This window comes from Rhinoraja longicauda, chromosome 3, assembly GCF_053455715.1.
Source record: "Rhinoraja longicauda isolate Sanriku21f chromosome 3, sRhiLon1.1, whole genome shotgun sequence".
NCBI lineage: Eukaryota > Metazoa > Chordata > Chondrichthyes > Rajiformes > Arhynchobatidae > Rhinoraja > Rhinoraja longicauda.
Window position 1 is genome coordinate 53766344 of NC_135955.1, and position 15813 is coordinate 53782156.

General features: G+C 42.4%; 1 protein-coding gene across 2 annotated transcripts in view; it reads right to left on the bottom strand.

Annotated features, from left to right (window-relative positions):
* ercc6l2 (excision repair cross-complementation group 6-like 2) overlaps positions 1-15813 on the bottom strand; it is an 86465-nt gene that overhangs the window by 15081 nt on the left and 55571 nt on the right. For both annotated transcript variants that reach the window (XM_078396148.1, XM_078396149.1), the window contains exons 14-16: positions 15274-15373; positions 11147-11299; positions 8681-8761 (exon numbers count right to left, since the gene is read on the bottom strand). In XM_078396148.1, coding sequence (XP_078252274.1) covers positions 8681-8761; positions 11147-11299; positions 15274-15373 — 334 coding nt within the window. The remainder of the gene's footprint in view (positions 1-8680; positions 8762-11146; positions 11300-15273; positions 15374-15813) is intronic.

The following is a 15813-nucleotide window of genomic DNA, read 5'->3' on the forward strand; positions in this document are numbered from 1 at the left end:
CGCAGGGCACAGGTAACTGGCTTTCGCCGCCAACAGATCCATGGATGGTAGGGCGCTAGACTGATGCAGGAGGGGCTTTGGGTCCATGGTTCGCTCTGGCTGCAGCGCTGGCGGCACCGAGCCGAGGTGAGTGGCACCCGCTCCCCTTCCCTGTTCCCCCTCACCCGCCCATGGCCCCGGGAGACACTCCCCGCCCAGCAACGGGCTTCGTCAGTTGGGGAGGGTTCCCGGGCCCACAGGATCGTCAGTTGGGGGAGGTTTGCCCACAGGAGAGATTTGGACCCAATGGGTCCACTTGGTCTAGTAACTCTATAAAGGCACAATTGACAATGTTGCATGCACTTGATTGACAAAACTTTTTTTCTCAGGAATGCCCAGATGATAGATATTGGTTTATTATTGGCCCCACTGGAAAACAGAGAAGGGCACATGTTTAACATTACGATGGGAAACTCATTTACTTCTGATACAAAAGCAGCAGTGCTCCTGTTCTTCATGATGAGATTCCTCATAACTTTCATGTGCCACGATTGAAAAGGGTTTCCCATGTTTCCCAAGAGATAGCCCACAAGTCAGCTTCCTGGAACAACATGTTTGGAATGTTGGATTGTACTGACATAAACGCATCACAATTGCCCTGGGAATCTGGCCTGTACTGGCATGGCTTTTATCAGTCGCAAGGGGCTTTAGTGTTCAGCTGGTTGACTTTAGTGTTTCGTCAACCAGATGAACACTGAAGGCCCTTGTGGTTAAAACTCTTGCCCATTGTAGTGGAGCTGGGATTGCACACTTACATTTAGTGAACACACTGTGTGCACATGGGAAGGCAGAGGAGAATGAAACGACCTACTTATTCCAGCTTTCTTAGTTACAGAGGAAATTGGTTGGCCTGGCAAACAATCCAGCTGCACACATATTATGGCCACCTGACTGTGTGACCCTTGAAATACTATCAGCAGTTCTGTGGAAGGAAATAGAATTAAAGGAATTGAGGTCAGGGACAACCATGCCAGAGGTACACAATGGTGAACCACCATGTAGTGTAAGAAAATAACTAAAGATGCTGGTACAAATCGAAGGTATTTATTCACAAAATGCTGGAGTAACTCAGCAGGTCAGGCAGCATCTCAGGAGAGAAGGAATGGGTGACGTTTCGGGTCGAGATCCTTCTTCAGACTGATGTCAGGGGGGCAGGACAAAGGAAGGATATAGGTGGAGACAGGAAGACAGTGGGAGATCTGGGAAGGGGAGAGAGGAAGAGAGGGACAGAGGAACTATCTAAAGTTGGAGAAGTCAATGCTCATACCGCTGGGCTGCAAGCTGCCCAGGCGAAATATGAGGTGCTGTTCCTCCAATTTCCAGTGGGCCTCACTATGGCACTGGAGGAGGCCCATGACAGAAAGGTCAGACTGGGAGTGGGAGGGGGAGTTGAAGTGCTCAGCCACCGGGAGATCAGGTTGGTTAAGGCGGACTGAGCGAAGGTGTTGAGCAAAGCGATCATCGAGCCTGCTTTTGGTTTCGCCGATGTAAAGAATTTGACATCTAGAGCAGCGGTTGCAATAGATGAGGTTGGAGGAGGTGCAGGTGAACCTCTGTCTCACCTGGAAAGACCTGGAAAGACATGGTGAACCACCATGTTCAGCAGGGAAATGTTGATCTTGAAGGAGACTACAGCTGTTTAAAACCAACAGCAATAGCAGTAGGCCCTCCCGCAATGTCTCCTGTAACTTAGTTTTAGTTTTTAGTTTTAGTGATACAACACGGAAACAGGCCCTTCGGCCCACCAAGTCCGCACCGACCAGCGATCCTCGCACATTAACACTATCCTACACACAGTACGGACAAGTTACATTTATACCAAGCCAATTAACCTACAAACCTGTATGTCTTTGGAGTGTGGGAGGAAACCGAAGATCTCGGAGAAAACCCACAGAGGTCACGGGGAAAACGTACAAGCTCCTTACAGACAGCATCCGTAGTCAGGATCGAACCTGGGTCTTGTTACTTTTGTCTACTTGTTACTTTTATTCTTCTAACTGGTGTCCTGCATCTCATTCCTGTACATCTGTTTTTTTATTGTGATTATCTCCCTCGCCTGGTATACTCTCATAAATACCCATGGCAACTCCAGCCCGATGGCATACATTTAGAACTTTGAAAGCTTTGACAGCACTTAAAACTATGATTTATAAGTATTTCACATTAATGATCAGAACCATGCAGATATGAGCCAACAAAGAACCAGAAGTAAAGAACAAATGGGTCAAATAAACAACTATTTATGATCATCAGCTATCCAAATAAAAGAAGAAGCAAAGAACACAATCTAAATTTGTAATTCTGGAAGAACACAGGATGCCAAATAAAAAGATGGTGAGTTTCACCAGAACAACGTTGAATGCAAAGGAGTGGGAGTGGAAGTAGTTCAGAGAATTAAAATGCCAAAATTAAAAGCGACCAGGAACTCGGTGTCATGATCATGGGCTGAACAGGAGATACAGTGCCCTGCGTAAAGTTTGGGGCAAAGACCCATCATTTATTTATTTGCCTCTGTATGCCACAATTTGAGATTTGTAATAGAAAAAATCACATGTGGTTAAAGTGCACATTGTCAGATTTTATGAAAGGGTATTTTTATACATTTTGGTTTCACCATGTAGAAATTACAGCTGTGTTTTTACATAGTCTCCCCATTTCAGGGCAGCATAATGTTTGGGACACATGGCTTCACAGGTGTTTGTAATTGCTCAGGTGTGTTTAATTGCCTCCTTAATGCAGGGAGAAGGGAGCTCTCAGCACCTCCTTTTTCCTCCAGTCTTTCCATCACCTTTGGAAACTTTTATTGCTGTTTATCAACATGAGGACCAAAGTTGTGCCAATGAAAGCAAAATAAGCCATTATGAGACTGAGAAACAAGAATAAAACTGTTAGAGACATAAGCCAAACCTTAGGCTTACCAAAATCAACTGTTTGGAACATCATTAAGAAGAAAGAGCACTGGTGAGCTTACTAATCGCAAAGGGACTGGCAGGCCAAGGAAGACCTCCAAAGCTGACGACAGAAGAATTCTCTCTATAATAAAGAAAAATCCGCAAACACCTGTCTGACAGATCAGAAACACTCTTCAGGAGTCAGGTGTGGTAGTAGCATAATGAATTCTGAAGTGTGTAGACACATCCTATCTGTTCAAGTTCAAACAAATGCCTCAAAACTCATTAACCAGCGGTTCATGATCAGCAAGACAATGATCTAGACTTTCAGAAAGCCTTTGATAAGGTCCCACACGGGAGATTGGTGAGCAAAATTAGAGCACATAGTATTGGGGGTTGACATGGATAGAGAATTGGTTGGCAGACAGGAAGCAAAGATTAGGAGTAAACGGGTCCTTTTCAGAATGGCAGGCAGTGGCGAGTGGAGTGCCACAAGGCTCGGTGTTGGGGCTGCAACTGTTTACCATATATATTAATGATTTGGATGAAGGAATTAGAAGTAACACTAACAAGTTTGCGGATGACACGAAGATGGGTGGCAGTGTGAACTGCGATGAGGATGTTAGGAGGTTGCAGGGTGACCTGGACAGGTTGAGTGAGTGGGCAGATGCGTGGCAGATGCAGTATAATATAGATAAATGTGAGGTTATCCATTTTGGCGGCAAAAACAAGGATGCAGATTATTATCTCAATGGTGTCAGGTTAGGTAAGAGGGAAGTGCAGCGAGACCTGGGTGTCCTTGTACACCAGTCACTGAAAGTTGGCGTGCAGGTACAGCAGGCAGTGATGAAAGCTAATGGCATGTTGGCCTTCATAACGAGAGGATTTCAGTATAGGAGTAAAGAGGTTCTGTAGTTGTATAGGGCCCTGGTAAGACCACATCTGGAGCATTGTGTACAGTTTTGGTCTCCTAATTTGAGGAAGGACATCCTTGTAAATGAGGCAGTGCAGCGTAGGTTCACGAGATTGATCCCTGGGATGGCACTCTCTGGGTGAAAAAGTTCCTTCTCACCTCAGTTTTAAATGGCCTTATGACTAAAGATTGAAAAGACTAGGTTGTATTCACTGAAGTTTAGAAGGATGAGAGGGGATCTTATAGAGACATATAAAGTTATAAAAGGACTGGACAAGCTAGAAGCAGGAAAAATGTTCCCAATGTTGGGGGAGTCCAGAACCAGGGGCCACAGTCAGAATAAAAGGGAGGCCATTTAAAACTGAGGTGAGAAGAGAGAGTTGTGAATTTGTGGAATTCTCTGCCACAGAGGGCAGTTGAGGCCAAATCACTGGATGAATTTGAGAGTGTTAGATAGAGCTCTGGGGGCTACTGGAATCAAGGGATATGGGAAGAAGGTTACTGATTGTGGATGATCAGCCATAATCACAATGAATGCGGTGCTGGTTCGAAGGGCCGAATGGCCTCCTCCTGAACCTATTTTCTATGTTTCTATGATCCCACACATACTGCTAAAGCAACAAAGGAGTTTTTCAAATGTAAAAAATGGTCAATTCTTGAGTGGACAAGTCAATCACCCGATCTGAACCCAATTGAGCATGAAAACTGCAGGGGACTAGCCCCCAAAACAAGCATAAGCTAAAGATGGCTGAAATATTGGCCTGGCAGAACATCACCACAGAAGACACCCAGCAACTGGTGATGTCCATGAATCGCAGACTTCAAGCAGTATTGCATGCAAAGGATATGCAACAAAATACTAAACATGACTACTTTCATTTACATGACATTGCTGTGTCCCAAACATTATGGTGCCCTGAAATGGGGGGACTATGTATAAACACTGCTGTAATTTCTACATGGTGAAACCAAAATGTAAAAAAATGGCCTTTATTAAAATCTGACAATGTGCATTTTTTTCTATTACAAATCTCAAATTATGGAGTACAGAGGCAAATAAATAAATGATGGGTCTTTGTCCCAAATGGAGGGCACTGTATAAAAATAGTTGATGAATTTGTTTTATGGTTGTTTATCCAATAAAATGAAAGTTTGCATGCGTTCCTTGTATGCACAGCAGAGAAGGAAATTAAATTCCACTAAGCAATACTGGAGTTAGAATAAAACAAAATCAAAATAATGTAAAGCTCAATTTTAAACTATATTTGTTCCAGAATTGATATAATTCAGCACAAGAGGCTGGCGGGTAAACATAGGTAAAAAAATAATTTTAATTTTGAGGAATAACATGTGGGGCTCTGTGAACAGTAAAATATTTAGTTTGACATTGTTTACTCTTGTTTGTTACAAAAAAATGGTGATTTACACAAAGCAGTAACAGTCACTTGTGCAGATGGTTAAAGCTGGGATTTTTTTAATTTGCCTTGGAAAGGTGAGAACTGGTTTCAATTTTTTTGTTGGGAGATTTTGGCCTGAAGTTACAAATTCTTTGGACCCGAGGTCCCAAATATAGTACTTACAGAATTGTTTTTTTTTAAAGTTTCATTAGTTTCAAAATCACTGTTATACAAAAATCAGTACAGATCACTTGGATCTGGTCTGCAGATTTTGAGATTAGTTGTAACTATTTATGGCATAATTTTGATTGAATGATAAGCAAGATGATGCATCGTGCAATCCACCCAAACATTCCAATCCCCCTCCTCAACCCCATCCTTCATCAATTTCTCCCATTATCACTATTCCCTCTAATAGCTTGACGGAGCATAGTCAAAACAGTTAAAATGCCAGATAAAATGTGAGCGTTTCAATAGTAATTACCAATAAAAGAGAAAGAAAAGTAAACTTGTAGTGATGCAGCTCTTTCATAACTTTGGGCCATCATGAAGTAATTTAAAGCGGATGAAGTAGTTTTGAAGTCTAAATACTTGTAGGAAAATATGTAAGAAATGTGGCACTCATCTGAGCGGTGAATTCTCACAAACAGCAAAAAGATTAAGGTCAGTTTATTTGTTTATCACTAAAATTTGTTTTAGTGATTTGCTTGAGGGATAAATGTAAGCCAAGACACCACTGATCAATTCCCTGATTATTTTAGAAATAATGCCACAAGGCCATTTACATCACATAAAAGTATGGCTAGGGTCTCAGTTTAATGTCAGACCTCAAAGACAATACCTCTGATAGTGCAACTAAACTTTAGCATTCCACTGAATGCCAGCCTAAATGTTTACATTTATGTTTCTGGAACTTATCATATTTTGATTTAGGAGGGGGAATATCACAAAATGAGCCATCAGACACAAGAAGTTGTGCTCACATTACTTACGAGTGGGTTGACTGCTGATTTTTAAAGGGATCCACTAATGATTTTGGAACCCAAGTTCCAAATATATAAAAACAAAAAACTGCAGATGCTGGTTTAAAACAAAGATAGACACAAAGTGCTGGAAGGTCTCAGTAGGTCAGACAGCATCTCTGGAGAAAAAGGATAGGTGACGTTTTGGGTCTGGATTCTTCTTCAGACTGCAATGCAGGCAACATTCACAGTAATGGTGGACGTAATATGGGTTATTCTATGGTGAGCAAGAGCTTTATCTCATCAGCACAGATACATCCTGAGCTATTATCCAACACAGGGAAACTATAAAATACTGTAACCCCAGAGGTGCATCAGGTTTACTTCCATCTTTTTTCTGGAAATGTGGCACAACTTAATCACATAATTGCTGATTTTTAAATTGCTAAGTCAAGTCAAGTCAATTTTATTTGTATAGCACATTTAAAAACAACCCACGTTGACCAAAGTGCTGTACATCAGTTCAGGTACTAAGAACGAACATACAATGGCACACAAACATAACAGCACATACATAAACAGTTCACAGCGCCCCCTCAGAGGGCCTCAAACGCTAGGGAGTAGAAATAGGTTTTGAGCCTGGAATTAAAGGAGTCGATGGAGGGGGCAGTTCTGATGGGGAGAGGGATGCTGTTCCAGTCTAGGATCTGCAACTGCAAAAGCGCGGTCACCCCTGAGCTTAAGCCTAGATCGCGGGATAGTCAGTAGCCCCAAGTCGGCCGACCTGAGGGACCTGGAGATAGAGTGGTGGGTTAGAAGATTTGTGATATGGGGGGGGGGGGCAAGTCTGTTTAGGGCTTTGTATGTGAATAGGAGGAGCTTGAAGTTGATTCTGTACTGTACTGGGAGCCAGTGGAGAGAGGCCAGAATCGGGGTGAAGTGGTCCCTTTTACGGGTACCTGTCAGGAGTCTCGCTGCGGCGTTTTGGACCAATTGCAGGCGGGACAGGGATGATTGGCTGATCCCAGTGTATAGGGAGTTGCAGTAGTCTAGGTGGGAGGAAATGAAAGCATGGATGATTTTTTCAATGTCGTCAAATTGGAGGAATGGTTTGATTTTAGCTATGGTACGAAGCTGGAAGAAGCTGGCTTTTACCACAGTGTTGACTTGCTTGTCAAACTTTAATGCAGAGTCAAATATCACGCTAAGGTTTTTGACAAGCGGTTTGACTAGGGAGGATAGGCTTCCAAGGCTGCCTGTTATCGTTTCGATGGAGTCGGGGGGGGGGGGGGGGGGGGGGGGGGGGGGGGGGGGGGAATAGAATTACCTCAGATTTGCTCTTGTTTAGTTGAAGGAAGTTCTGTGCCATCCAACATTTTATGTCCTCAAGGCAGTGCACGAGGCTGATTAAATTTGACCGGTTGTTGGGTTTCAGGGGGAGATAAAGCTGTGTGTCATCCGCATAGCAGTGGAAAGAAATGCCGTGCCTTTGAATGATTTGGCCGAGGGGGAGCATGTACAGAGAGAAGGGAATGGGGCCTAGGATGGAGCCTTGTGGAACCTCGCAGGAGAAGCTAGCTGGGGAAGAGGAATAATTGCCTATGTTGATAGAGAAACTCCTATTTTTGAGGTAGGAAACGAACCAGCTCAGGGCAGTGCCATCAACGCCAACTCCGTACCGGAGACGGTCAATAAGGATGGTGTGGTCCACTGTATCGAACGCTGCGCTGTCGAGAAGGAGCAAGATTGCACAGTCGCCTGTGTCGATGGCGAGAAGCTAAGACATTTGACCAGGAAGTTATTTGGATGTTGACTTTAAACATTAATGTAGTATAAATCTTAATCAGGAAAGAATTTATGATTGGGATTGGGCTGAAGAATTTTTTTTAAATAATTGTCGGGACGTTGACCACTTGTACCAAAGGGAATTTCAGTATGATGGAGGGGGGCATGGCCTGAGTAGGTAATAAATATGGTGCTGAGTGATCAAAGGAGCTTTTCATATTCCTACATCATGTTTCCAAATGCACTCCTTCTTGGAGTGCACAAACAGCTCTGGAAAGAACAGTTCAAAGTTTCCCATGAAATTTTAGTTATTCACATATACATAAAGTTTGGAGTCATCTGCTCATCCTTGACCAGTACTAATGACAAATGTCAACTGATCAACTAAAAACATACATTGCGAGATATTTAGATGTTCTTAGATTATACAAACACATCAGGGAGCATTGCATGCAGCAGCAATCATCCTGTGAAAAGCATGTTTTAAAAGGTTATGTAATCAAAATCTATCTTATTTCCAGATGAGCCACCCACCCAGAGCTAGAACAGCACAAACCTATGGGAAAGTGAACTATTAACCCAAGCACGTCATTGGGAAGTATCAGGAGGGCGAGGAGTCACTGGAGGTCATTAATATTCCGTGATTTTCAGGTGAAATATTGCATGCCTGCTTGAGATGACAAAAAAACTCACTGTTTCCTGTCTTTCCACTGGAGGTTCTTCTCTCAGCTGTGTAGTGGCTGTCATCACTCCTGCTTCCACTTGGCCTTCCCTCTGCAAAGAAACATACAAGAAATCTCATGCCTTAGTTATATTAAAAACAGAAGAGATCTATGCAATGTCCTAAGGATTTCTGTTGAGCTCTTAAAAAGTCTCAACGAGAAGCCACAGAAACGTAAACCTATTCCACTTGATTGAGTTTACAATTGCTCTCTAAACATTGTATTTTCCTGAATGTAATGAACTGTGACAATCCAGTAGGTAATTTCAGGAAGTGATTCGTTGGTATTTATACCTAGTGGCTCTTTGGGGAAAGACCCAAACTGGTATAAAAATTCTGCATGATTTTAGAGGAATACAAAATTGCATACATTTAAATAACATTTTTTACAGGGTCAAATGTTTCATAGACTATTAATTATTGTTGCTAGGTGGTATATAAAATGAGACACTTAATCCATTCAGGCTCAACAAGATCAAGAGTGACAAAAAAAGGAATGCAGCTGGAAGAACTCAGTGGGTCAGGCAGCATTTGTGGAGGGAAATGGACAGTCGACATTTCGGGTCGACACCTTTCATCCGGAATAAAGGTTGAAAGGAGAAGAGGTGGGAGGGACAGAAGAGGAGGGACAGGGGGTGGCAAGAGCTAGCAAGCAATGGGTGGGGATAGATGGGGAGGAATTGATTGGCAAATAACAGTCAGATGGGGAAAAAAGAGTGGAGATAGCAACAGGGGATGAGAGGTGAGAAGTGCAGATGATAAAGTAGTGGTTGCAGAGACAGTGAACATGGTCATCAAAAATAACATGGCTGTTCATCAGCTGGGCAAGTGGGCTGAAGAATGGCTAATGGAGTTTAAAGCAGAAAAGTGCAGGGTGTTGCATTTTGCAAAGTCATAGCAGTTCAGGACCTTTACAGTGAATGGTAGGGCCATGGAAAGTGTTGTAGAGCAGTTGGGTCTAGGAGTACAGGTACATAGTTCCCTGAAGGCGGTATCACAGGTAAATAGGGTGGTAAAAAAGGCTTTTGATACATTGGCCTTCATCAGTGAGGATATTGAGTATTGAGGTAGGGATGTTATATTATAGTTGTACAAAATGTTGGTGAGGCCGCATTTGGAATACTGTGTTCAGTTTTGGTTATCCTGCGATAGGAAGGATGTCCTTGAGCCGAAAAGAGTGCAGAGAAGATTTACAAGGATGTTGCTACAACCCAAGGGCCTGATTTATAGCGAAAGGTTGGACACACTTAAGACTTTATTCCTTGGGGCACAGAGGGCTGATCTGATAGAGATGTATAAAATCATGAGGGGAATAGATAGGGTGAATGCACTGTCTTTTACTCAAGGTAGGGTAATCAAGAACCAGACATAGATTCAAGGTAGGAAGGGCAAAATTTAATAGGAAACTGAAAGACAACTTTTTCACTCAGAGTGTGGTGGGTACATGGAATGAGTGCAAGAGGAAGTAGTTATGACAGGTACTATTACAGCCTGGACGTGGACAGGTACATGGATAGAAAAGGTTCAGAGGAATAAGGGCCGAATGTGGGTAAATGGGTCTGGCTTAGATGGGGCATCTTGATCAACATGAAGGAATTGGGTCAAAAGGTCTGCTCCCCTGCCGATCCATGCACTTGTTGATTTCACCGTCGATTACTGAAGTACACCCCTGGACACCCTTCTTTGTCTTCTCTTCTGTGGACGAGGTCATCCCTGTTGACCAATCCATCATCCCTGTGATATACTTTGCAATGGATCTTAACTGTTTACCTCACCCCATGGATGCTACCTGACCTGCATGGTATATCCAGCATGTTCTGTTTATATATCAGATTTCCAGCACGGCACGTTTTATTTGTTTTTCTAACTGCCCTCTTTATCCGACATCCTGAGCATTCCTAATTTGATTTTTTCAAGCTTTTAGTTTGCAAATAATCTTGAACTCTGAAGAAATCCTTTCCTTATGGACATCTAACCTAGCAAATTTGATTATGTCAAAGGTGTATACGAAAAAATGTTGTACCTGTTATTTAAAGATTTGAGAAAGACATATGAATTAATAGGATTCACAATCTAAATTGAATTTTCCTATGTAACTAAACAAGACACCAAATATTCCTTTGTTCATGTAGTAACCCATGTACAGTATGACAGCAAAAGTCTAAAATGGGGTAAAGAGTACTTAACATTCACTCTGTAATATCAGAATGATAACAATTGGATGGGGGCATTTGAACGAGGGAATGTTGTGCTGAGAAGAGAGAAAGGAGAATTCCAGAGATTATTGAAATGTGCAAGCAGGGAGCACAGATTGAGACATAAAGTTGGAGGAAGGGAGAGAGAAAGAGAAAAGTGTCTGGAATTTCATGATTAAAGTGATATTTCTGACCAAAAGTTGCATATAACCATATTCTGCAAGCTTGATGCTGCACTCTCACCTGAATGATGTCCCGAGTCAAGCAGGATCCCCCTGTCCGAAAGCTGAAAAGATTCTGAACTCCAAATAATTCCCCGACATGCTCCTTTGATCCTTGCACTGCGTTAAAATAGCGCTTTGCATTTTCATTTCCAACAGCAGCACAGTGTAGTTGCTATTGCAATTGAGAAAATAAATATTTCACAAACATCCAACACAGCTCCAGTGTTTTGTAGTTTTCAGAAAGTTGACGCGTGGCTTTAATTTGAGACAACTATTAATTCTATAGGGTATCTAAGTTGCCAAACTTACTTGAGTAGGTGTTATCATTGTGGTTAAACATGGGTCTGGCTGAATGCTTTGAATACTTAGATATATTTATAGTCTAGTGTATCAGAATGGGTGAGCATCACTGACACAGCTGCTCACCCATGGTGTCCAGGTCACCCTGCAACCTCCTATGTGACAGATAAGGGAATCACATTGGGGTGCAAGGATGATTCTCATCCCAAAGTGTATAAATAAAACTGTTTGTGTGGGCCTGCTGCACATATTGACAGCATTTGAAGTCCATAGATGGCAACCCTTATTTCTACTCAACATCCCCATTTCCCTGGACCTAGCCTGGATTGTTCAGGGGAAATGGGGGTGGAGAAATAGGTTGTAGATTAGGAGGAAGGCCTGACATCCGGAGGCACAATTGTAGTGGGATGCAGTGATTGTAGGAAATACATGAGCCTGAGATTGGAGAATTGGGAGGAAGGACAAATGGAAAGAATGTGAAGGAGTGGAGCCTCGAGGTCAGGGGTTATGTTCAGGTAATTGGGGTAGATGGAGGGGAGTGGGTGTGGGAGGGAGGGTGAAAGCAAAGGATGGAAATCAAACAAGACACCAAGTCTGTTTTCCAAAGGCAGATGCCCATATAGAAACATAGAAAATAGGTGCAGGAGGAGCCCATTCGGCCCTTCGAGCCAGCACCGTCATTCATTGTGATCATGGCTGATCATTCACAATCAGTAACCTGTGCCCAACTTCTCCCCATATCCCTTGATTCCACTAGCCCCCCAGAGCTCTATCTAACTCTCTCTTAAATCCATCCAGTGATTTGGCCTCGACTGCTCTCTGTGGCAGAGAATTCCACAAATTTACAACCCTCTGGGTGAAAAAGGTTCCTTCTCACCTCAGTTTTAAATGGCCTCCCCTTTATTCTAAGACTGTGGCCCCTGGTTCTGGACTCCCCCAACTTTGGGAACATTTTTCCTGCATCTAGCTTGTCCAGTCCTTTTATAATTTTATATGTCTCTATAAGATCCCCTCTCATTCTTCTAAACTCCAGTGAATACAAGCCTAGTCTTTTCAATCTTTCCTCATGTGACAGTCCTGCCATCCCAGGGATCAATGTCGTGAACCTACACTGCACTGCCTCAATTACAAGGATGTCCTTCCTCAAATTAGGAGACCAAAACTGTACACAATACTCTAGATGTGGTCTTACCAGGGTCCTATACAACTGCAGAAGAACCTCTTTACTCATATACTGAAATCCTCTCGTTATGAAGGCCAACATGCCATTGGTTTTCTTCACTGCCTGCTGTACCTGCACGCCAACTTTCAGTGGCTGGTGTACAAGGACACCCAGGTCTCGTTGCACTTCCCCCTTACCTAACCTGACACCATTGAGATAATAATCTGCCTCCTTGTTTTTGCCGCCAAAGTGGATAACCTCACATTTATCTACATTATACTGCATCTGCCATGCATTTGCCCACTCACTCAACCTGTCCAGGTCACCCTGCAACCTCCTATGTGACAGATAAGGGAATCACATTGGGGTGCAAGGATGATTCTCATCCCAAAGTGTATAAATGAATTTCTGGTGATGCAAAATAAGTTGGAAGTGGTCATTACTGCAGTTCACTAGAAAATAAAACAAGTTGATATTTTAATCGCATATTACTAGAAAAAAGGTGTTATGAACTGAATTCCTAGACACAAATGCTTTATTAATTCAAAATCTCAGCATGTTTTGAATCTAATTATTTACACTTAATGCTTATGTTGGTTTTTTACAGACAGAACTGGCAATGTCACAGAAAATGCAGTTTTAACACTTGATGGCTTTTGATGGATTAGACGTTGGAGCTACTCACAATGTCAATATTCTTGTACACATACAAACAGATTTTGCTTTTCTTCACATTAACTCTACCAAAATCTTTCCCACCACCTTCCTGAATACCCAGACGCAGGCCTAGATGCAGTCTACTGGCACTAGCAGCCACCTTGCCCTGGTGGGCTTTCTGGCTGCACGTGCTCATCCATTCCTCGGTGGAATTACCAGACAACAAAGAGAGGCCCTCAACTCCTTTTTACACTTTTCATAGAATCTATCACAAATTACTTGACCTGCCGGACCAGAATAGCCCCCCATCCTCTGCTGCTGGAATTGAAGCATTCACAGTGGGTCATAGGACCCTTTTTTCTAAAGAGCGCAGTGTTCTTTACACAGTGTTTTATTGACCTTTCAAAAGCCAACAGTAGCAATAATATTAATGCTGATGAGATTAGTTCATCTTGGCATCATGTTTGGTACATTGTGGGCTGAAGGGCCTATTAATGTGTTGTACTTTTCTATGTTCTATGTGCAGCACATTGAATCCTAATGCAAGCTTGATTTGATCATCAATTTTGAATAATGCAGAACAATAATGGCAGAGTTGTTGCAAAGAAAAAAATGATCAAATTACAACTATTGACAAATTATTATTAAACATTTTGCCCAATGAAGGATTCACCACAAACCCCTCTGCAGTTTGCATACAGGGCCAATAGATTGGTGGATGATGCAGTCAACCTAGGCCTGCACTTCATCCTCCAGCACCTAGACCCCAAGGGGACCTATGCAAGGATTTTGTTTGTGGACTTTAGCTCTGCATTTAACACCATTGTGCCAGAGCTACTACACTCCAAACTCTCCCAATTGACTGTGCCTGAACCCCACTGTCAGTGGATCATTAACTTCCTGACAGACAGGAAGCAGCATATGCGGATGGGAAAGCACATCTCGGACCCACAGACCCTCAGCATAGGAGCACCGCAAGGCTGCGTACTCTCCCCTCTCCTTTACTTTCTCTACACCAACAACTGCACCTCCACAGACTCCTCTGTCAAGCTTCTCAAGTTTGCGGATGACACTACCCTGATTGGACTGATCCAGGATGGGGAGGAATCTGCCTACAGACGGGAATGTTGGCCTCCGTAACAACCTGGAGCTCAATGCTCTTAAGAGAGTGGAAGTGATTGTAGACTTTAGGAGAGCTCCCCCTCCCCTCCCCCCACTCACCATCAACAACACCACAGTCACATCTGTGGAGTCATTGAAGTTCCTTGGAAACATCATCTCCAATGACCTTAAATGGGGGGCCACCATCGACTCCACAGTCCAAAGGCCCAACAGAGGATGTACTTCCTATGGCAGCTGAGGAAACACAATCTGCCACAGGCAATGATGGTCCAATTCTACACTGCCAACGTGGAGTCTTTCCCCACCTTCTCCATCATGGTCTGGTTTGACTCAGCCACCAAGTTGGCTGTAACCTTCCCCCCATTGACGAACTGTACACTGCTAGGGCCAGGAAGATTATCTCTGACCCCTCTCACCCTGGCCACAAACTCTTTGAAGCACTTCCCTCTGGAAAGCGACTCCAGACTATCAAAGCAGCCACAGCCAGACATAAAAACAGCTTTTTTTCCCACTAGTGGCTCTATTCAATAACCAAAAGTCTGTAGTCTCTTTTTGCTCTGGTTTATTTCACTCACATGTTTAAACTGTAATGTTGTATTCTTAATGTTTTAATGTTTTATGCTTTATTCTTAATTGTTTACTGTATGTTCATGTTGTTACTTGCGAGTGAAGCACCAAGGAACATTCTTTGTATGTGTACATACTTGGCCAATAAACGTATTCATTCATTCATTTATAACATTATTAAGACCTATTTTATATATACATATCCTTACAGCATTGCAATGATAATTCCATCCATCTAACATACAATATAAAACAAGAATAATTGCTTAGAAAAGTATCAACAAGAATTAATTGTTGGTATAAGTAGAAGAAAAATGATTCAGCTCTTATTTGCTCACCTGTTTATAAAGTTGACGCAGGTACATGATTTCCTCAACCGTACCCAATGAAATTAGCCGAAACACTTTAACATCCCTGCACTGACCAATGCGATAGGCTCTGCAATGAAATGGAAGAACTGCATTTGTCAAAGTAACCATAGAATTCATCAATAATCAGCCAGGAGATACATGGATATAAATTAAGATGGCAACACAGTACAACATCAAATTAAGACGACCACGTATCAAAAAATCATCATAGTACCAACATATTGGGGCCCTCCGAAGTTCATCTTGGTGCCTCCTTTCCCTTTTTCTAAGCGACAACACATTTCTAGTTCAGGAATTATAAGTAATCATGTATTTGTCTAGCAAAATGATTTTGTATAGCAAAATGATTTCCAGGAATACATCACCTTTGTAATATATTATGCTAATTGAGTTTTACATCTCTTTATTTGAGTTAATTGAACTTTAAATATACAAACCAAAGAGACAGAGACAAAATTAAACAGAATTTCAAGAAAAAAGCATAAATAAGGGAATAAAAAAACATCA